This window comes from Branchiostoma belcheri, unplaced genomic scaffold, assembly GCF_001625305.1.
Source record: "Branchiostoma belcheri isolate BF01 breed outbred unplaced genomic scaffold, Haploidv18h27 scaffold45, whole genome shotgun sequence".
Lineage (NCBI taxonomy): Eukaryota > Metazoa > Chordata > Leptocardii > Amphioxiformes > Branchiostomatidae > Branchiostoma > Branchiostoma belcheri.
Window position 1 is genome coordinate 1,403,048 of NW_017804076.1, and position 20,103 is coordinate 1,423,150.

The 20,103-nt window shown below is 39.3% G+C and overlaps 2 protein-coding genes across 9 annotated transcripts in view; one reads left to right on the forward strand and one right to left on the reverse strand.

The window, feature by feature from the left end:
* Window positions 1-613: 613 nt before the first annotated feature.
* Window positions 614-6,561, forward strand: LOC109478752. The gene is made up of 5 exons (XM_019780488.1): window positions 614-860; window positions 3,055-3,267; window positions 4,306-4,446; window positions 4,769-4,885; window positions 5,210-6,561. Exons 1-5 carry the CDS (start codon window positions 792-794, stop codon window positions 5,555-5,557), a joined length of 888 nt encoding a protein of 295 aa, XP_019636047.1. The 5' UTR covers window positions 614-791; the 3' UTR covers window positions 5,558-6,561.
* The window catches only part of LOC109478750 (band 4.1-like protein 5), a 43,311-nt gene continuing 29,246 nt past the window's right edge, over window positions 6,039-20,103 (reverse strand). For 2 of the 8 annotated variants that reach the window (XM_019780486.1, XM_019780478.1), the window contains 14 exons: window positions 19,409-19,578; window positions 19,120-19,226; window positions 18,670-18,702; window positions 17,236-17,284; window positions 17,042-17,081; window positions 16,475-16,649; window positions 15,896-15,982; window positions 15,329-15,361; window positions 14,284-14,596; window positions 10,606-10,701; window positions 10,095-10,377; window positions 9,674-9,748; window positions 8,829-8,888; window positions 6,039-8,177 (listed from right to left, as the gene is read on the reverse strand). In XM_019780486.1, coding sequence (XP_019636045.1) covers window positions 7,995-8,177; window positions 8,829-8,888; window positions 9,674-9,748; window positions 10,095-10,377; window positions 10,606-10,701; window positions 14,284-14,596; window positions 15,329-15,361; window positions 15,896-15,982; window positions 16,475-16,649; window positions 17,042-17,081; window positions 17,236-17,284; window positions 18,670-18,702; window positions 19,120-19,226; window positions 19,409-19,578 — 1,704 coding nt within the window. In that variant the 3' untranslated portion in view covers window positions 6,039-7,994. The remainder of the gene's footprint in view (window positions 8,178-8,828; window positions 8,889-9,673; window positions 9,749-10,094; window positions 10,378-10,605; window positions 10,702-14,283; window positions 14,597-15,328; window positions 15,362-15,895; window positions 15,983-16,474; window positions 16,650-17,041; window positions 17,082-17,235; window positions 17,285-18,669; window positions 18,703-19,119; window positions 19,227-19,408; window positions 19,579-20,103) is intronic. The other 6 variants (XM_019780479.1, XM_019780481.1, XM_019780484.1 and 3 more) reach the window with 6 other exon arrangements.

The window sequence follows — 20,103 nt, forward strand, 5'->3', positions numbered from 1 at the left end:
CCCCCCAGGCCTAATTTTTTTTTTCGATGGCCCTCCCCCCGGCTCAAAATTTTTTTCCATGGCCCTCCCCCCCAGGCCAAATTTTTTTTCAATGGCCCTCCCCCCCAGTGCACCAGCCCTCCCCCCCCGGTAAATATCGTACAGTCCCTAAGCCACGGGCTTCTGCGGCTAAATTATTTATCATAAGTATACGAGCGATAAACTTGGCAGGAATAAGGCTTTTTTTAAGACTATTACCATAATAGTTTATTGACAGTGCTATTCATAGATATGAAATATGGAACGCAAACTGTGTCCACCATTCAACACTGTTCATCCTATTAATTTCCCTCCAAAAAATAATTTATGCAGAATCTGAAGTACCGGCATGTCAGCAGCTTTTATTGTTCCTCTAGCCCTCCAGCCCAGCAAAACTGCTAGCGACAGCTTTTTCCGACTACCCAGTAGTACCTGCACTAATAGAAAGTAACAGGATGTATGCAGAACGTCCCACGAGAGAGGGTGTTACCTGTTCCTAATAAGGGCAGTCGCTCCATATAAGGGAGTCGTGACGTCACCAGCTGTCCGCTGGGGGTCTTCCCAGAATGTGGACCAATGAGCGATATAAACAAACCACGCGCCTCGTGGTGACACACAAAGGGTACAACCGGCGAGCTGAGCACATCGTAGCTGCGCTTTCCTGACGATTTTACCTTCTAATCTTTACTGTCTACGCGCAAAGCGAGGGGATTTGAGAACCAGCGACTCAGCTTATATTCTGATCATCACTGAACGGCATTTTGAGGGATTTTATGATGGCTAGCGATCTGGAAAAGGCGAAATTCGTGGACGTGGAATGTACCCTGGCCCCCGACGGTCATGTGAGTGTGATCAAATGGTTTATTTCCTTGTGTTGTGGGTATTCCCCGCCTGTTGTTTTGCTTTGGAAAATGGAAAGCTGATGCATTGAATCCGTGAGAAATTTTAAAATCATGTTGAAACACCGTATGGACAGGTTTGCACGGTGGTTTTTAAAGCAGGAATGTACGATCCAAAGCCTGAGGCGAAACATGCACGTAGCAATTTTTTTTTCGTCCCCCGCCTCTCGTCCTTGGTTTCACCAACGTTTCTGGTAAAACGCACGTAGGCCACTCTTTGAATCAATGTGTTTTTTGGTCAATAATTCTCAAATCGTTGACGAACAAACGTATGCAGCGGCAGGATGGTCTAGCATGATTTTTCATGGCTGTATTTGAGCGTTGTTGTTGTTTTTGTTGTGGTTTCCTCGTCGCTACACCCGAGCCGCCTCGGGCGTGGTGCGGGTCATGTGAGGGAATAGCGCGCGAAACCATCCATCACTGGGATGTCGTTTGGGCGGGAAACCGCGTGAGGAATTTCACGCCAATCTAACGATGTGCGAAGAAAGGAAAGCCGACCTTTGGTAATCGTAGACGCCATAAATAACACGAATCTGTCCCTCAATCGCGTAGATACATCTAAAGGAAGAAATGTTGGGGGAAGAAAAGAGCCGGCCGGTCATAGAATCATAACACAAGCACGTGACGACTCTTGGGAATTGCTGTTTCAAAACAGTCTGCCTTTTACTCGGACTATATAAATGTCTTTATAATTCCGGAAATGTTGCGTTATCAAGTCCTCAGACATGGGAAGACGGCCAGATGTTGTGGCACGTAACCGTCGATGCCTATTTTTGGAGAAGGGCGGTTTTGTTTGGGTTGCCTTACGCGGCCCCCATTCACGTCGTTTGGACAAATATAGCACCGAACACCAGTCATATGACTCACGCCCCGCCATCCGGAGGTAATTTTCCATCATGAGTGACACGCTTCGTTTCAAATTTGAACAAAAAGCTTTAATCGATCCATACGACCACTCAAGCCACAGTGCTATTAAAGTGCGCTTTTAAAAAACAGTTATAATCGGGGAACACTTTACTAAGTAGTAACGCTATAACACAGTAAACGCAGTGGGACATCGCGGTAAAATGTGTAACGTAATACTTTCATTGTTGATTTACGTCAACGGTTTTTCTTATCTGGTCCAAACTGCACTACTGTATATAGATAGACTTTGACCGTTGCTGGTTCCTTGTTTACACCCACAGCTCTTTCCGTTAGATCGTTCAAAACAAGTGGAAGTCAGAACAATTACTTGTCAACACACAGTTGGCTAGGTGCCGAGAAGAGCGCCCGCCAACATTTTGTTGACAACAACAGACGCAGTACCGCCGGTTTTGGTCAAATTGTTTGCCCCAATAATGTCCTTGTTTGCTCTAATCTAATTTACATTGCCGTTCCAGTTTTAGGACAAGGGCATTCAGGTGGTTTAGATTTCGTTGGCGGCCCCAAAATGAAGCTGAACCAGACGTAACAAAATGAAAGCCAAAGCTCACGCCTAGCGATCCAGACAAAACCGGATAAAGCCGCCTCCGTTTTTTTCCAGAAAAAATTATCTGTTGACAGATGTATTAATAATTCAACAGTTATAATGCCCATCCATGTAAAATACGTCATTCATGCGTAGGGCAGTATAGTATATGCGCATATAGATTGCATAATTATCTGGAGTAGCAGGTGAATGCGCGCGAAACCTGTTGGCGGGAAACAGGTTGTAAACAAAGTGAAATCCACACCCCCAGTTTATGCAATGTCCTTACAAATGGGTCGTTTCTCTTACTTTTAAAGGTCACGACCTGGAAAGAAAATAGGGCATCCTATTGTTGTAGTTGATAACCGAGAAAGCAAGGGAAACATGAGCACAGACAGAGCGCAAAAAAACAAGCTGGGAAATTTGGGGGCGTTGACAAAGCATGTCCTTGTTCAAGTTGTTGGGTTAGCCCTCAGTTTATTTTGAACGCTTCACAAGTCATAACACAGCAAGCCAAAGGGACGAAAAAAGTGCAGCTATCTAAAGGCAACACGTTTATTTTGTGCAACTGCCAGGATTTAAATATTTGAAGAAGTGAGTAAGACTAACATTCACCCACACAAATATTTTTGGTATCGCAAGGTTTTGTTTTGTTAAAACTAACTGGCATGTTTTGGTCTGTTGTAGGTGTACGTGGCACAACCAGACCCCAAACCCACCAGCACCAAGGGCCTGATGATGGTGACGGCAGTCGTGATGGTGGTGATGGTGTTAGTAGGGGGCCTTGCCGGGACGGCAGTGTGGCGGTATCTGGATGGGAAACCAGAGAGCAGTGTGCCGCTAACTCCTGGGTTCTCATCTTACATCCTACCTCATCATCTGGACCAGGAAAACACTGTGGTAAGGGACGCTTACAACAGAGAACAAAGAAATTTATCCCACAAACTGACGAAGAATTGCAAAATAAAGGATGAAAGGACAATGAATTGACTCCTGAGAGATGCTAAAATTAAGAAATGTAAAATGCAAGCTATGTGAGTTAATTTGTAAAAGACTTCCATCTAAAAGGATAGGAAGAAAGAAACCGTTGCCTTTGTATTTATATAGCTTTCTGGGTGTCACAAAAATGTTCCATTCTTCTCAGAGAAATCCCCCTCCTTAGCAGATGACAAAAGGACTTTTTTGCTTTTCATAGGCCACAACCCAGAACTGCATTAACACGACATAAACTACATTGTTTATGAAAACAATGGCCAAACGGTTATCAGGTAAACAGGCCACAGTCTCTGTTATGGCATCCCCCTTCAAGGGAAAATATTTACCAACAGTGCCACACCTCCAGTGTTATCCAACATGCAAACAATGAGTTGTTAAACTGTAGTATTTATAGCCAATGGCTTACGTACCAGTCCGGATGTTTGTCTGTTCCACCTGAAAAGCCGATGGCTTTCGCAGAACCCTGCCTGCTCCCAGGTGTGTTTACATTAAGACAGACAAGTTCTGGGATATGTGCCAAGGGAGGCTTATCCCAATACTAAACTGCCACAGAAACAAACAACAGGATTCAGCGATATTGACTCCTTTCTGTGACAAATGATGGACCTGGGAGTGCGGATGTGTACATGTGTGGGTGGCTGAGTTGAATACATCACTCAGATAATCATACTAAGATGCTTATGATGTTTTTCATAAAAGCAATCTGTTGATTCCATCAATTTTCATGAAGGCATATTGATTGTGTTATAATTCTTCAAGCATGTATTTGTACAGCACCTAAACTTACAAGTCTCATCCTAGACAAATATTGTGCTGAATTTTCTCACCCCGCTCAGTTTGGTAGGAAGCTTTGATGTCAGTTTGAGCAAACTTCTCCAGTGGAGCAAATTTGCAGGAAGGATTAACTCGGAGTAATTAACTAATTCCTTCTTATCTCAACAGAACTACGTCAAGAAATACCACGTGCACGGCGAAGACATTGCTGAGATCGTACAGATCGACACAGAGCGAAGAATTGAACGCTTTGATGTTCCAGACAACGGACATTATCAGAGAGTGACAGTGATCATGGATTTTGCCAGGGTAGGTAGAAATTAAGAATTAACAGCTTTTACAGATTAATTATACAGTGTATTAGGAATTCATGCCAACCATGTAAATATAAATATTTACAAGAGATAGGCAAGTCATTGAACACAAGGGAATGATGGCTCTGCCTTTGGCACACATAATATTGTGCTTGTTACGTATTCACTAGTTTGATACCATGTTTTTTAAGTGCAAAGATATTGGGACTCTACAACAATCAGGTTATGTGTAAATACATGTATGTCACAACACAACCACCTGTTACTGTAAGTATACTTTGCTTGAGTATTGACAATTTTCAACATTTTCCTTACAGAACCTGACGATATACAAAGACTACAGCGACCGCATGTGCTTCCTTCGTCCACTGGAGCCTGAGTTGTGGCCGTCCCCAGAAGACTGGAGCCAGGCTATTATGGACATTGGCCAACGGGTAAGAATTCTTTTTGAAATTCTGTTCAAACTAGTGTCATATAGTCTCACAAGAACAGATAAGTTAAAATTGCTCAAACTTCAAAGGAACCTAGATGGTACAGTATTTCAGTAATCATTTCATATGTACGTTTGTGAAACTTAGACATCCAGGAAATATAATTTCAATTGAAAAATATGGATACATTTTCAAAATTCAGATGCTTCTAACACCATCCAGTGTCTTTCATCAGTTAAAGAAATAGATTTAGTTCAGGCAGAGGACCTGAATGTTTGCTACTTTATGAGCTGAAGGTCTGATTGTGTGTTTTATTCTATTTTACAGGAGATGTATGCTGAAGGAGACTATGACCCAACTGACCGCACTGACGAAATGATCGTTGTTGCTCCGGAGGTGACCGACATCCAGCTGCTGGTCAGCGAGGACGTCGCAGTCATGTGCGAAAACCACCGCGCTTTCATCGTCGTGCCCGTTGACTTTTCACACCACGTCGCAAAGCGCTCGGCGAGAAAAACCAACTATCTGACATCCCCCTGGAGCGGTGGTAAACATAGCATCAAATTCGCTCCGTCATTCACAAAAGTAAAGGGTGCCTCAAAGAAACACAAAAATATTCCAGAGTCAGATTTAACAGGTATTTCAAGTTTCGGTTCTAGGGATGTGCTGTGGTAAATTCGAGACATTTTGAGTTGAAGTGACTTGAATTTAAATGGTAACTTATTCCATTGTATAAAATGTAAATGTGACCAATGTAGAGTGTTAATATTCACTGCACTGTGTATTATAAGTCTGTTGGGGCTATGAGAGTGCTGGGCGCTTTGAAACACTTTAAACTGTCATTTGTTGGGATATTAGTGATATTGAGAATGGGCATAAAATTCTGAACTGTTCTGTACTATTGTACATACACCGCTTCCCTTGTAGAGTGCTATATTACCGGTATCTGTGTAATAGTACACGAACCAACTAAACAGGGTAGAGTCATTATTAATATGTACAAGTTAGATTGTGTCTAATGTTGACATATTATGATCACTTTTTGTATGATTGGCTTGAAGCCTTTTAGATCTAACATAACAGCATTGTTGTTTACTAGAAGACTTCATGTTAGTATTTGTAGTAAACATAAACACAAAGGAACCTTGAAGTACTGTTCGAAGTATGCATGACTGTTATTTGAACCATGTTGAATACAAAGTCACAAACAATGAATTCTATTCCTAGATCAGTTTGTAGGGTGTATCTTGTAAATACATTAATGTGTAATGTACATTTAATGCTTATGGTCTAATTCTAAAGTTTGTTGAATTGTTACACCTATGTAAACCTGAAAATTGTACATGAGAACTAAGAACTTAGGATTACACATAACTGAAAGAATATAACCAAATGTAATTGTACAGGTAATCTAGAAAATGCTGGGAATTTTCACAGAATTCACTGACAGTAGTAGAAAGTACATACTGTAAAATAGTTTGTGAAATGCTCTGCTACAGTAACACTATGCACTTAACGATGGAACAACAAGTCTTTTTGGCAACACCACTTGGGCAGAGCCCTTATACTCACATTGATGACATGGTAACATGTACTATGAAGTGGTGGAATGTGCAACATATTTCCATGATACATTTTTGTTCACTCGGAGCACATGAATAAAGGTTGACACAAAAACAGTACTGTACTTTTTGTTGTCTCTCTACACATAGACAAGGAAGTCAGAAAAGAAAGTTTAAGTTATTTCAGTGCTAAAGTGAAACAGAAAATTTCAGTGAGGCTTAGATGTTGTGCACTGAAAAAGTAAGTACCAGGGCTAGGGTGGTACATTGTACATGTACCATAACATTCTTGGTGCTAGCATTAGAAGTACAAGATTTTAATAATATGATGTAAATCATCATTTCCAACACTTTGTTTTTTTGTTTGTTCTGAATAGTATACTGTGATTTCACTACCTTGCAGTATTCTACACTAAATAAATCAGTTTCAAAATTGAGTCTCTAAAAACAAATTAATGTGCACTGCCTATCCAAGACATGTCAGATATGTGGCTTCAGCTTTTGATTTAACAGGCAACAAGCTTACTGAAGATTTAACACTTGTCCCTTCAACATGACCCACCCAAGAATGGATCCTTCCATTTACTTGACCATGTATCAACAGAATTTGCCCTACATTGTGTATCATAGATGTCTAACTCTACAATTCCCTGCGGTTTCTAGCATTCACTTCAAATCTAAGGATCACATTCACAGAGATTGATTTGAAATAACCCTGTATAATTGCTGGTAAATTAACCACAGAAGTCAAATAACTGCTCTCAATATTGCTTTGTTATCTTTTAAACATGTCTAAAATTACAGCATATCATGTCATCTAACTACCTGATATGAACTGCATGGTATGACATTGTATAGCTATAAGTGAAGTCTATTTCCTAGATAAGGTTTCATCATTTAGTGAGGAAATATTACCAAGATCCGTTAGCACATACTTAATTCATATCACTTTTTAAAATCCCAAAGTGCAGTTTTCTGTCCATAAAGGTTTCAAGGATTAAAGTTTAAACTGAACGCAACTTGCGGTCTGCTAACAAGGTAAAAATTAGAATTTATACTGTACATATAATATACATAAATATCATAAAATGTCCTGCTATGAGAGGCAGTGGTTAAAATCTAATATGCAACACTACTGTGTTAAGAAGTTCAGGATAAAAGTCTAAAATTGTTCTGCTGTCTTTAGTCTAAAAGAAGTACAGAGGGAAGGCCTTAAAACTCTTTGAATAACCATCAGTTTCTCATGAATGACATTGTCTTTCTACCTAATGAGGAAAATTTGCTTTAGCTTTCACATCATCTTTATGAAAAAGTTGCATTCTCCTACATACAAACTACACTTTCAAGACAGATGCTCTTGCAGTATTAAAACGTTGACTGGCTAGTATGTGTAAACCTTGTATGAGTACGAAAATATAACTATCCATTATTCGTATGCAAAGTTGATGTTTTGCTTTGCATCTTGTTATAAAACCTCTTCCTTCCTGTGTTATATTTATTACCAATGTGCTGTTATCATCATTATCTTATACTCGGAGGTATAAAACATGTCAAAGTTCAGTGGTAAGTATCTTCTTATCCTCCAGAGAAGAGGTGGATGTTCTTGGTACGGTTTTGGTGGTTTTGACCGCAGCTGATGATTTCGTCCTCTTGATGACAATTTGCTCAGGCTTGCTCTTATTGGTCAGGCTGGAGGCAGAGCGGGTCACGATGTTGGGCCCGAAGGATGTCTCCTGAGAAGGGATTGGATGAACAGAATCAGAGCATGCATCAACAGCCAATGGCAGGTTCTGTTTCATCAGAACATGCATCTACAGCCAATGGCAGGTTCTGTTTCATCAGAACATGCATCAACAGCCAATGGAAGGTTCTGTTTCATTCAAGGGAAGAGAACCCTCATTACAAGTAGAGATGGGAAAAGTAGTTCAAATGCGTGGTTTTTATAGTTATTTACCTCTTTATAGAAATGCCTTCAACTATATACAGAAGTTAAACAATTAAATTCCACAAACTATGTACCATAACCTGAATTATGCCTCTCATACACAGCATTAATTCATGCAACATACAGGCAAGAAACTAGTGATAAAATTGTGTGCATTTTCTGAAGCCTAAAGTTTGACAGTATCAAGGATGATTAGAACTGGGTTGAGCTAACATTATCTGGCACTATTTGATGCATTAACAAATAGTAAAAAAGTCCTCAAGTTTCAATGTCTTTTCAACTCAGGCTAACAGTCAACTATTTACTCTGGTCTAGTCACCTATGTACATGTAACTAGGGAGAAATATGTGGGTCATGTTTGCTTGAAAGTGTCGTGCCTACACGAACAGTTTACTCCGAAACACACATCTAGTGCCGTGCTACGGCTAGGTCCACTTACAGTGTACACATGTGTCTCTGTGCTGTCAGGCTGTTCAGAGACAGGGCTCCCTGGCAGGAGCTAGGGAAGGGGGGAGGGGGCAACAGATATAGGGGGAGTGAAGAGAGGTGTGGGGTGTAGAGAATTAGAACCCACCATACAGGAAAGGCAAGAAATCATCAAAGCAGCTGCATAGATTCTTGAAATCTGCATGTTATCTTATTTATTAAGTCTGCTACTTTCATGAGTTATTGTAAGTACATATAGTTGCAGACAATTTCAATCAAATGCAGGCTGGAATGTTAGAATGTTTATAGTTAATATTTATACCATTTTTATGACTCAATGGCATTATCTTACTGTTGTTACATTGCAAGAAGTTTTGTTTAACTTTAAAAGCACCATGTCCTACCTATACCACTGAATACTGCAGGGAAGCATAAAGTTTAATATAGAATAGAGAAGACATGTAAGAACCATGTACAATTTGAGCAGGAACTTTGTTAATTATATTTATAGTAGGTGGGACGATTTCTTAGGGGAGGGGGGGCAGGCAGAAATCAGATAAAGACACATTACACAACTGTATATATACTAGTAACAAATCTATACCTGTATGTGTGAGTTAGATACTGTATACGCTAATGTCTAGCATTTCTGTCAATGTAGTAGATAATATTCCTACTGAAAAATAATCCTTTTGTTACTTTTGATGCTGTTTCTTTTTGACCAACCATGTCAAGGCAATGACATGCAAAATGTGGAATAGTTGAGTCATTGTTTTTCTTTTGATCACTTGCACTTATCCTGTATTCTGATAGAGGGCGCATCTGTACATGGTACTGTTCCAAGACCACCTGACTTACCAGGGGGACAGTGTCATCAAACTGGATGAGGTCAGATGTCTCAGAGATTTGTCGTGTCCGAGTTGGTGACTTCTCCTAAAGGGATACAACAAATGAAACAAATTACTAGTATGTCTGCTGACACACACATATAAGAGAACCATTTAAATGCACGCTAATGACCTAAAATCCATCTTAAAAATTTTATTCAATTCAGAAAACTACCAAACACTAAACTTCAATAATCTTTACGACTAATTATTACTAATTTAATCACTCATCACGCTAAATACTAAAATACTTTATCAGTTTACTTCTGAAATCCATGAAAAAAAAGTTGATTGAAAAGTGCCTGGAATTTTCTTCATTTACATTACATTGATTGTATCAGCTTATTGCTGCCAAGAGGTCCACAACTACATGTAATTATGATGTTCCCTACCGTACTAGACACTGAGGATGTTGATGACTTCTTCGGTTTCTCTGCTGCTACTCCCCCCTCTGCTCCAAGACAAGTGGTACCATCCACATTTAACACCAGAGGTGACAGTGTGATGGGCTTCACTGTTTCTGACTCCTCTTCTCCTTTCTCTTCTTCTGGTTGGTCTGTTCCATTTTCTTCAATCTTCACTTCTTTTTCCTTCTCCTTCTCTTTTTCCTTTTCTTTCTTCTCCTTCTTCTGCTTCTTTGTCTTCTCCTTTGGTTTTTCCTTCTCCCTTACAACTCTGATAAAAAGTGGACAACATTTGTGATGAAAACAAAAGTAAAGATAAGCAAGTACATACACAATGTATACAGACAAAATCAAATCAAAGTTAGCAAATATAGCCATTGGAACAACTGCCACATACACAAAGGTACACCTGATTTTTTAAATTGCTTCTGCTAGTAAAAATCTGTAGAATTTAAAAAAATCACAGAGAAGGGGAGGGGGGCAGAAGGAAAATACTTACAATTCTTCATCACTGTGAGACTTGCCAAGCAAAGCCTCGCTTTCATCATGGTCCACATTCAAGTGCAGAGGCGACCCCGGGGGAGAGATGCTGGTACTGCAGGTGAAATATAAAATGTTTCTCTCAGTACAGTCTTCACTTAGAGAGTTAAGTATCGCAAAAAGAGCTATGTGCATAGCTTGGAGATAAACAAATACAAAACATATGCAAGGCTGTAACACCATCAAACAAAATGTCATAATCAGCATAAGGTGGGAACAAATATTACAACAAAGAAAGCTCCCCAAGGTGGTTAAGCAACCTTCCATATTAGTGAGAAGCAAGAGAAAAGAAGATTGGTCAATGCAGTGATTGGAAGGCTGTGGCCACAATGGTGGCACAAACTGTGCAGTGAACACAAAATAGCAAAAGGGCTGGCCAACAACTGTACTGTTTTTCACAAACAAGATTTCCGAATCAAACCAAAATGTCCAATAACAAATTCTGTTTTCCTACAAATGACAACAGGGATACATCTATGTCAGCTAACTACAGACTTGTTTTCCCTTTTTAAAGGTCTGGTGTGTCAAAATTGTTGGCCTGGCCTTGATGTAAAAACAAAATTTGGCTGTAAATTGCTGAAATAATAACAAGGGTTGATCTGTTGATAGCAGAGTGAGTGTGCTCAAGCAAGGCCACTACAACAAAACAACAACAGAGGCACACTGCAGCTACTCTACGGAGTCTACACAACTGTGAACAAATCGGATGTCCACTTACATGCGCTTTGGGACGGTCTGCTGTAAAGATCCTTCATTGTGTCCGTTTCTATCTCATGCATAACACACCAGATAAAACACAAAACTAGAAGAAAAGGATTCACTCCACACAAATACATGCAGACTTATTATGTGGCAAGTTTTATTCTTGTGTCAGCGGTTCGGATTAACCTATGTTAATACTTAGATGCTTAAGTATGCAGTATTAGTATGGGCATTGACTGGGGTTTTGCAACATGACTGTTACTCTTAAATATCCTGATTTGTGTCAAACATTCAAATCATCATACTTTAAGTCATTGAAATGTCATTGAGTAGATTTCAACAAACAGTATTAACTCTGACTCATCTTATTACATGTAAATTAATGCACATTTCCTACGACTACATTCAAACGTCAAGCACACATCGCGTTTGACAAGATAGCATTTAAGCATCCTTTGTCACAAAGTTCATGTCACATTGAAAGATTGGCAGCACAAAAAAGCTACAGCTACAATTTAGGTTAACACCAATACCATTGTCAGTCATTTCTACCTCTGAAATATGGTATCGATCAATCACACATTCTGTGATTTGTCAGAAACCTTGACAGTTATTATTGCTCTGCAAAGTATACTTAATATAATATACAGGCTGGACGCGAAGAAAAACTGTACACGGTTATATTATGATTTACTTCTGAGCAAAACTATGATCATCCTTTCATATGATACAAATATCTCTTTTACCAAAGAATGCTGTCTTTGTCTTTCCTATGCCATGCAGTAAAGCTCTTTTTAGGGCTCTATACTTGTCCTTGATGAAATGCTTGTGTCAATAAACTTTGTCTCAATTCAGTATTATGATTTTATAAATTATGAAAATCTCACAGGTTGTTGGTACATGTACATCTTAATATTAATATAGTAATATTGTTGGAAATGGACAGGCAACATGGAATAAATCATAATAAAAAAAATAAAAATGATGTACATGTATGAGTGAGGGGGTAGGGTTAGGCTGAGGGTACGAAATGACAACACCATGGTTAACGTTAGATGCACGACAAACTCCCCAACACCACACATCTAGGAAAACAAGATTAGATGAAGGGGTTAGTTCACATGACGTATCGACAGACAAACAAACATCCAAAAATCACAAAAAAAGCATGTGGGTAAAAGCAATCTCTTGGTGACATGAAACTACACCTAAAACAATGGCATTTAACATTTGCTACTTCTACACTACACTGGTACATTGCACGTTTTCTCACTACAACTTACAAGCTAATCAACGTTGTTAAAATCTAAAAGTATTGTCTTCAGCTTTGTCTATAGAATAAAACATTTTTTGTTCTTATGCGGCAAGTTCTAAGCAGTGAAGGCACTGTAATTCTGTCTAATTTTTACTTAGTTTACTAAAGTATTTAGCAAGATATCAAGTCCCAGGTGTTTAAAATTCATTGTTAGTACAGAGATTGTCATATGATTAAAACAGCCAATCACAGTATACAGCCAAATGGGCATCACATGATATAAAAATATCATGATTATTTCTAGTTGGTAGCAAATTTCCTACAATGAGTACGTGATACTCAATAAAATGTCTGTGCTCTGCATTTTCTCACGCAGAAGCTCTTTTCATTATCTTAAAAGGTTAAAAGGTATCAAGGTTAAAAAGAATCAACAAGCAAATTTTTACAGAGGGATTGTCAGTATTATTTAAGTCTTTTTAACAGTTCAAGTTTGCATCTTAGTATTGAAAGGCTTGGTTGGTTTGGTTAAAAGATCTTCTCTAGAAGAAGGCGGATGTCTGAGGCGGAACATACGATCCACTCCTAGAATGACGAGGATGGTACGTACCGTTCGCAAGGACGGAATGTTAGGTGTCCGTGGAGACATGACGTGACACGGTAGTTTGGGAGGGAAGGAAGGGAGAGGTTACGGTTAGTCACCTTCCGCCATGATTGTCCATTCGCAAAGCACGACAGGGACATACTTTTGCAACAGGGCTCTACCCAGTTCAAAATTTTTTCCCGTCAATCCAGACATGTAATTGGACCTTTGGAAGCACCAAAGACGTTCCCAAACTAGTGGGGTTTTCAAGCCTTCAAAAACGCAATTTCCAACATTTTTAGAGGCAAATCATGGTGCTGAAACTGGTTGTCAGTGGTTCTTTGGATGTTTTTATATCTTTACCCAACATTTTTGTAAATTTTGTCTGTCAATGTTGATGGACTGGTTAAAAAAGATTTAAAAATGGGCACTGGCTAGAGCCCTTCTTTTCAACATGTGCAGACAATAGGCTAAGCATGATGCACAACACAAGCAACACACTTCTCTTTAAAAGCAATGTAAAACTGCTAGCAATACTAACTACACAACTACGACTGTTACAAAACATACTAGAAGCAACAAAACATGCAACATCTATCCAACATTAACATCCTCTACATCTAGGACATTTTGTGAACACGTTATAATTTCAGGTCCCTTTTGTATTTAACATTTATCAATTTACTTTTAAGATTCATGAAGAGCAAAGGCTGTTTGGTCATCTGTGAACATCTTGGACAGGATTCTGGGAATTTGACTAAAGCCAGTTTGATAAAACAAAACATGCACAAAAGACCACAATCCTGTGGTTATACCAAGGCAACTGTTATACTGTTTGTATTGCGGAAATTATGCCCTGTATCTACAAGTGCTAGGGCTTGTAACATAAACCTTTAGCAGTGCACTCTCACCAGTGTCTCTTATTCTTTTGCTCTTAAAAGTGAAAGACTTGGAAGAAAAGGCAAATAAATGTTTACATGCTCTGTTTCTGGTAGCAAGGAGGAGAGAAACCTTGTTAGATACAACAGTGGGGGAAGAGGAGGAACAAGTAAGAGCAATCTTTAAAATGCTGAAAACTGAAACAAAGAAACTTCTCTTACCACACTTCTTCTTCTTCCTCTTCTTCTTCTGAGTCCTCCACCTCTTCCTTAACCTCGTTCACCTTCTTTACCTCTGTCTTAGGTTCAAGTGCAACAGTTAACGCCTTCTTCTTGGCAGCCTCCTCCTCGACTTTAGCCTTGAGAATGTTACACTTCATCTGGTCGGGAGGGATCGGGCGCGCTCCCGAGAGTTTGTCGATTGGCTGCTCGTTGTTCAGGTTGACGTCTTTCATCTTCTGTTTGGCCTTTGCTGCTTCTTTTGCCCCGCTTTCCTCGGAGATGCCTTTCAACCTGACCGCTGCTTTCTCTTCCTCTGTTGTTGGAAAGAAGTGCAAAACTTGTCAGTAAAAGAAGTGCAAAAGTTTGTTGTAGAATCTGCTCGTAGCTACATTGTATATGTACCTTCTAAGGTATACTAGTATGATGGCTACATGTATATTGTCCTACTGGTAAGATATTGTACATAGTTCCTCAGTCTTTTGAATGATTCTGTAAAACGTTCTCATTACGTGAATGAATATACATGTATTATCAAATATACATTAATATAGAAATACAAATATTTTTTGGGGGAGGGGAGCAGATGGGTTAAGAACAAATGGATTCTTCAACAAATTTTCTTGCTTTCTACTCATATAAGGGGGCTATGTAACTACAAAACATTTCAATACAACAATCAGATTTTCTTTCTAAAATACATTGAGTGCCAAGAAATGATATGTCTAATTTTCATATTGTCACGTGTATGTAAGACATCAAAGTAACTACTGTGCAAATCATAAATGTGTAATCATATCATGTTAATGCCAAAATAATAACTGCAAAGAAAGTGCCAAGTTAATGAGTGTTCCCATCACCATAAATAATGTGCCAAGCAGAAAGATCCAACCATCCCTTCATAAATGTGGTCAATATCACAATAGCCTTGTGTCATTCTTGGTCCTAACCACTTTCCATGAAGGGATACTTGTAAGGAGAACTAATGAGATTATGTGGGATACTACAACAACTGCTACAAAAACACCATATTTGTACAACACTTCACCTGGTCTTGTGACTGTAGCATTACCATGCAAGGCTTGGAAAAAAAGGAAGAAAAAATATACATATTAGATGTGGTTTACTTCTTTATCTATAGTGCTACAATTGTTGGTGCTCGGTGCTTTTCAAGAGGGCTGCAATTACAATAATTATTGCACTTTTCTGAGATGCATTTCATATCATCATCATCCACTGTATTCTGAATCTGTAGTCGAAAGATGCAGCGTGCATTTTATATGGGCCAACATTTATGATTTTGGTACAGACAGAATTCTGTATATTTATGTCAATATTTCCCCAAAAAAAATCAACAACTTTTCAAATCCTCTGAGTATCCATATCAAATCATTTCATTGGGTCCTGATGCTGTAAAAAATTAAATTCTAGCAATAGATTTTCCACTTTTCTGATGGCACAAATACAACACATCAAAACATTGTTTCACCTTATCAATGGTACAGGTGAAAAAATGTCAACCAAATTTCTTACCATACAATACACTTCACATACATACATGTACACAAGGACAGAGTTTTTATCATGGACAGTATTCTAGTAAGATTTAGCTTACCACTCAACACGGACGTAACAGCTGACCCGGGCTGGGGCTCAGGGTCATCTAAGGTTATCAGCACATCATCAACCGAAGCAGCAGGAACTATGGGTAAGCAAGCAACAACATGGACATTAAAGTGCCCCTCCCAACATGGCTCCTGCCTTGGGTCACGCATTTCAAGACAACTTAAATGGACAACAATGGGGGAGGGGGGCAATGGACTTTCATCATGAAAATGTTGGAAAAATAATAAAAACACTGGCTTCAGGGGGAAAAATTGGGGAGATGGGATGAGTTTTTGGAGGGATTTGGGTTTTTTTGTTCGGTATGTTGTTGGCAGAAGACAATGTGGGATGTTCACGTCACTGCACAACACTTGAACAACCAGGCATTGCTGGGAAAGACATAGAGGAAAGACCTCAGTAACAAAGTCCTCTGAAGACATTGCTTAAAGATTTCCTTATAATCTTCTGGCTTCATTTTTGAAGGCCAATTTATTGTATTCTACACAGCATTAATTTTCTTGCAGTTCAATTTTCGGAAGTCTTTCCCAGCATGCACCTGGCTGTTGCCTAGTATGACTGCCATACTTACCACTCAGCCCATCCGTGGTGGGTGAGGTTGGCGTGGGCGACGTCGGCGTGGTTACGATCGCGTCCACCTCTACGACGGTGGGACTGGTCGCCGCTGCTACGGCGGGGGTGGGCGTGGTGACCACGGCTGTCGCTACCGTTGTGGTTGGAGTGGTAGCTGGGGTCTCCTCTGATGGCTTAGAACAGAAACATAGGAAACAACTTGAATTTTCAGAAAGCGTTGACAGAATTTTCAGGAAATGTTGAGAGAGAAGAACCAGCAAACTTGTGTTGCTAGCCAATGGTTGGTCGGTAGAGACTGTGGGCGCAGACGTAAACTAACCAGGATGGTAAACAGGCTACTGTGTTGGTAAGCCGAGGTTAGAATGCTATTCCTGCTTAATTTTTGGCTTGCACTGCCAATAGCGAGTAAACTATGTTCTGAAAAAATAGTTAACTTCTATGTGCAAGATGTTCTGAAAAAAATAGTATACTTCTATGTGTAAAGTGTAAAGCAAGGTTACACTAAAGTAATGCAGTATCAACAGATGGATACAAAGATTTGCTAAGAGAAGTGAGCCTTACTTACCTCCTCTTCAATTGTGGGAGTAGGACCATTGGTTTGTGGTCTGAAAACAAATATAATACAATATCTTTTACAAACCAACATTGAAGCATCAATGGAAGTGATGCGATCTAAGACTAAAACATGGTAAGCAGACAAAACATGACAGTATTTTACTCTAATAACATCATGGAATTAAAGAAAAATAAAAAAGATACCTTGTAGTGACTGGGGATGATGTTCTCAGAGGCGGGGTTGTTGCATTTGCTGCACAAAAAAAGGCAACACAGATTTAGAGATTTTTACAAAAGTCAAGTGCATTTTGTTACAAGCTCGCCGGCTGGATGTTGGGCGGCCGGCAAAAGCGATTTAATCAGGCTACACCATACCATGCTTTCAGCAGAAATACTAACATTTCAAACAAGCATTAACAATGCACTATCCTAAAATTTAAAAATCCTATAGTCTGACATGAAAATAGAAATCCATTTTTTTTGCAATAAAGAATAGTACCATGATGATTTTTATCATATAATCACATTTGAACTAAACATAGCTTTTAAGTCTTTAAATACACATTAACCGGAAATTGAAATTAAGACATACACAAATTGGTGACATTAAATGTTAAAAGACTGAATGTCATCCCTGCCAGAGACAACAATCGGTTAGAAGCAGCAACGATGGACATAATTTTCACAGTACTTTAACAGCTTATAAATATTTCAGGACCAAAAATCCACACTCAAAGATCTTCCTGTCCAAGAACAATTGTTTGATATCATGACTTCCTGTCAGAAGCTTTTATCTTCCTAGGAAGAACAGCAAAATGTTTGAATGTGAATTTTGAGTTCCTGTCATGTTGTTGCTGGATTGATAAAGGTATTGTTATGATTTGATAGTTATCATTCAGGTCATGCTGTATGTTGGGAATGAACAATGAGGCAAGTACAATGGACAACAGATGACACCAGGAAATGGGGAATTAGACAGTCTTCAAACCCTGAGACAGCATCTATGACCTATCAGCTGTTGTTACAAAAGCTTTTTCAAGCTTAACTTACTGCCCTAGACAAAGAAAGGCACAATAGGTCTAATTTTTCAGATTATTCAGTCTGCTGTGCTGTTATAGGGTCTACCAAAGGATGTCCATGCACATACAATAAATAAAAGGGGCCATACCCTTTAAGAACTATATTCTTCAAACCTTTTTGAAAAGAAGATAATCTATCATAGTTTCTTAATCCTGGTCATTTCCAGCATTTTATGTAACATTAGACTTTTTAGAGTGATGTAAGAATATTTGATAAACCAACTTGCTAAAAAAAGACATTATAATTATCTGCATCTGTATACTGTAGCTGGTATAACTGCCCTTCAGCTTAACACACCAGTGGGCTCGGTCATATTTAATCCAGCATTTGCCAAATGACAGTTTCCTGATTGTTTTCAGTATTTTTTGTAACATTACAGTGATGTAAAAATCTTTGATAATCCTCCTTAGGAATTATAGGATATGGGCATTTCCCAATGACATCATTAACCATCCAAGTATAGACAGACTGTACAATTCCCTTTGGTGAAATGTTAGGTCATTAGTTAGTAAGAGACACATGGGTTGGGTGGACACATTCTATTCAGATCATACACACCCAGTGGGCTTCCAAGAATCTGCGGCCTCACAACTGAAAGCAATGGATGCATTCACATGTTACACACTTCCACAGAAAACCTCAAGGCATCATCATTGTTATCTGGTAGACATTAGCTGCATCAAAACTGCATGCCTAGATATAACCAATGTATGCATAGCATAAGACAATGTTACCAATGTTAAGTTCTCAAGCCCTTACCCAAATAATTTGGTATACAGTCAAAACTGTCCAGGACCACTCAGGGGACCAGTAAAATTTGTAGCCTCTACCAGGCTTTGGGAAGGCCAGGTGGTCCTTATGTAGAGAACTGGTGGTCATTTGTACAGGTTTGACTGTATTTATTTTAAGAGAAATACCATTACATGTTACGTAGCATTGCATATGTTTGTTTAAACAGCTATGCAGGGAGTTTTGTTTTTCACTGAGGGATGTTTTTTAAGTACTCACGTCTTCTAGAGCTCTGTCTCCGGGAGTACCTCTGACTTGGGCGTCTCTCGAACTGCACCGTCCTCCTGGACTGGCGATTTCGCGCTGTTTGGTACTCAGTTCTGCCGCTGTTAACACAATACATACACTTTAGGTTTTGGGTTAGACACCATACATCATAGATACATATCAAAATTGCAGTAAGCTGTATTTAGATATCTTTGACAATACAATTCTAATCCTTCTTAATGAACAGCATGATTGACATGTTATTCGACCTTTGACAGTTATTCAACCTTTGGCCTCTTACCTGAACCTGAACCTTGACCCCATGCGGAGGAGCTGTTGCCTCCTGCCGGCCTTCTCCACCGGTCCCTTGAGGCGGAAGAAGGCGTGATGCTCCACGGCACACTTCCACAGGTGCTTACAGGCCTTGGGGTGGTCCAGTCTGAATACAAATGTGTGGGTCTGTTCTCGTCCCTGGAACAACAGTCTCAGGTTAGTCACAGGATGAAAACACTGCAATATGGCCATCTCATTCTGATGTAGTTCTTGATTTTGTCAAGGTGCTTTTAAGTTCACCACCCCTTTTGTCTTCTTTATGATTATCCCAATTTAATATAGTAATACTTATGTTAGCGAAGCTAGTGTGTTACACAGAAGGGCAGTTATGCAGGCTATACAGATACTGTAATTCCTGATTTTTCGCAGTGTTCAAAGTCACTTCTGTACTGTGGACTTATCTTTACCACTAACAATCATTCCTCTTTTGCCCCCCTTCCCCCACTATACCGTAAATAGTTCCGTGAACACCACCATTTACCTCCGACTGTTAAATTTTGGTCCGTGACCATAAAGTGAATTTTGGTATGGATACAGAATACAAAATAGATTCTGAATATTGTTCAAAACAAAAGATACGGCATTACAAGTTTATACTAAATGGAAATCTATGATACTAGACTAGTATCATAGATTTCCATTCCCTCCTGTGACAAGTACATA

Coding starts and splice junctions, on each gene's coding strand:
- LOC109478752 (XM_019780488.1), top strand. CDS start 792: ATGATGGCTAGCGATCTGGAAAAGGCGAAATTCGTGGACGTGGAATGT. Junction 3,268..4,305: donor TGGACCAGGAAAACACTGTG/GTAAGGGACGCT, acceptor TTATCTCAACAG/AACTACGTCAAGAAATACCA. Junction 4,447..4,768: donor TGATCATGGATTTTGCCAGG/GTAGGTAGAAAT, acceptor TTTTCCTTACAG/AACCTGACGATATACAAAGA.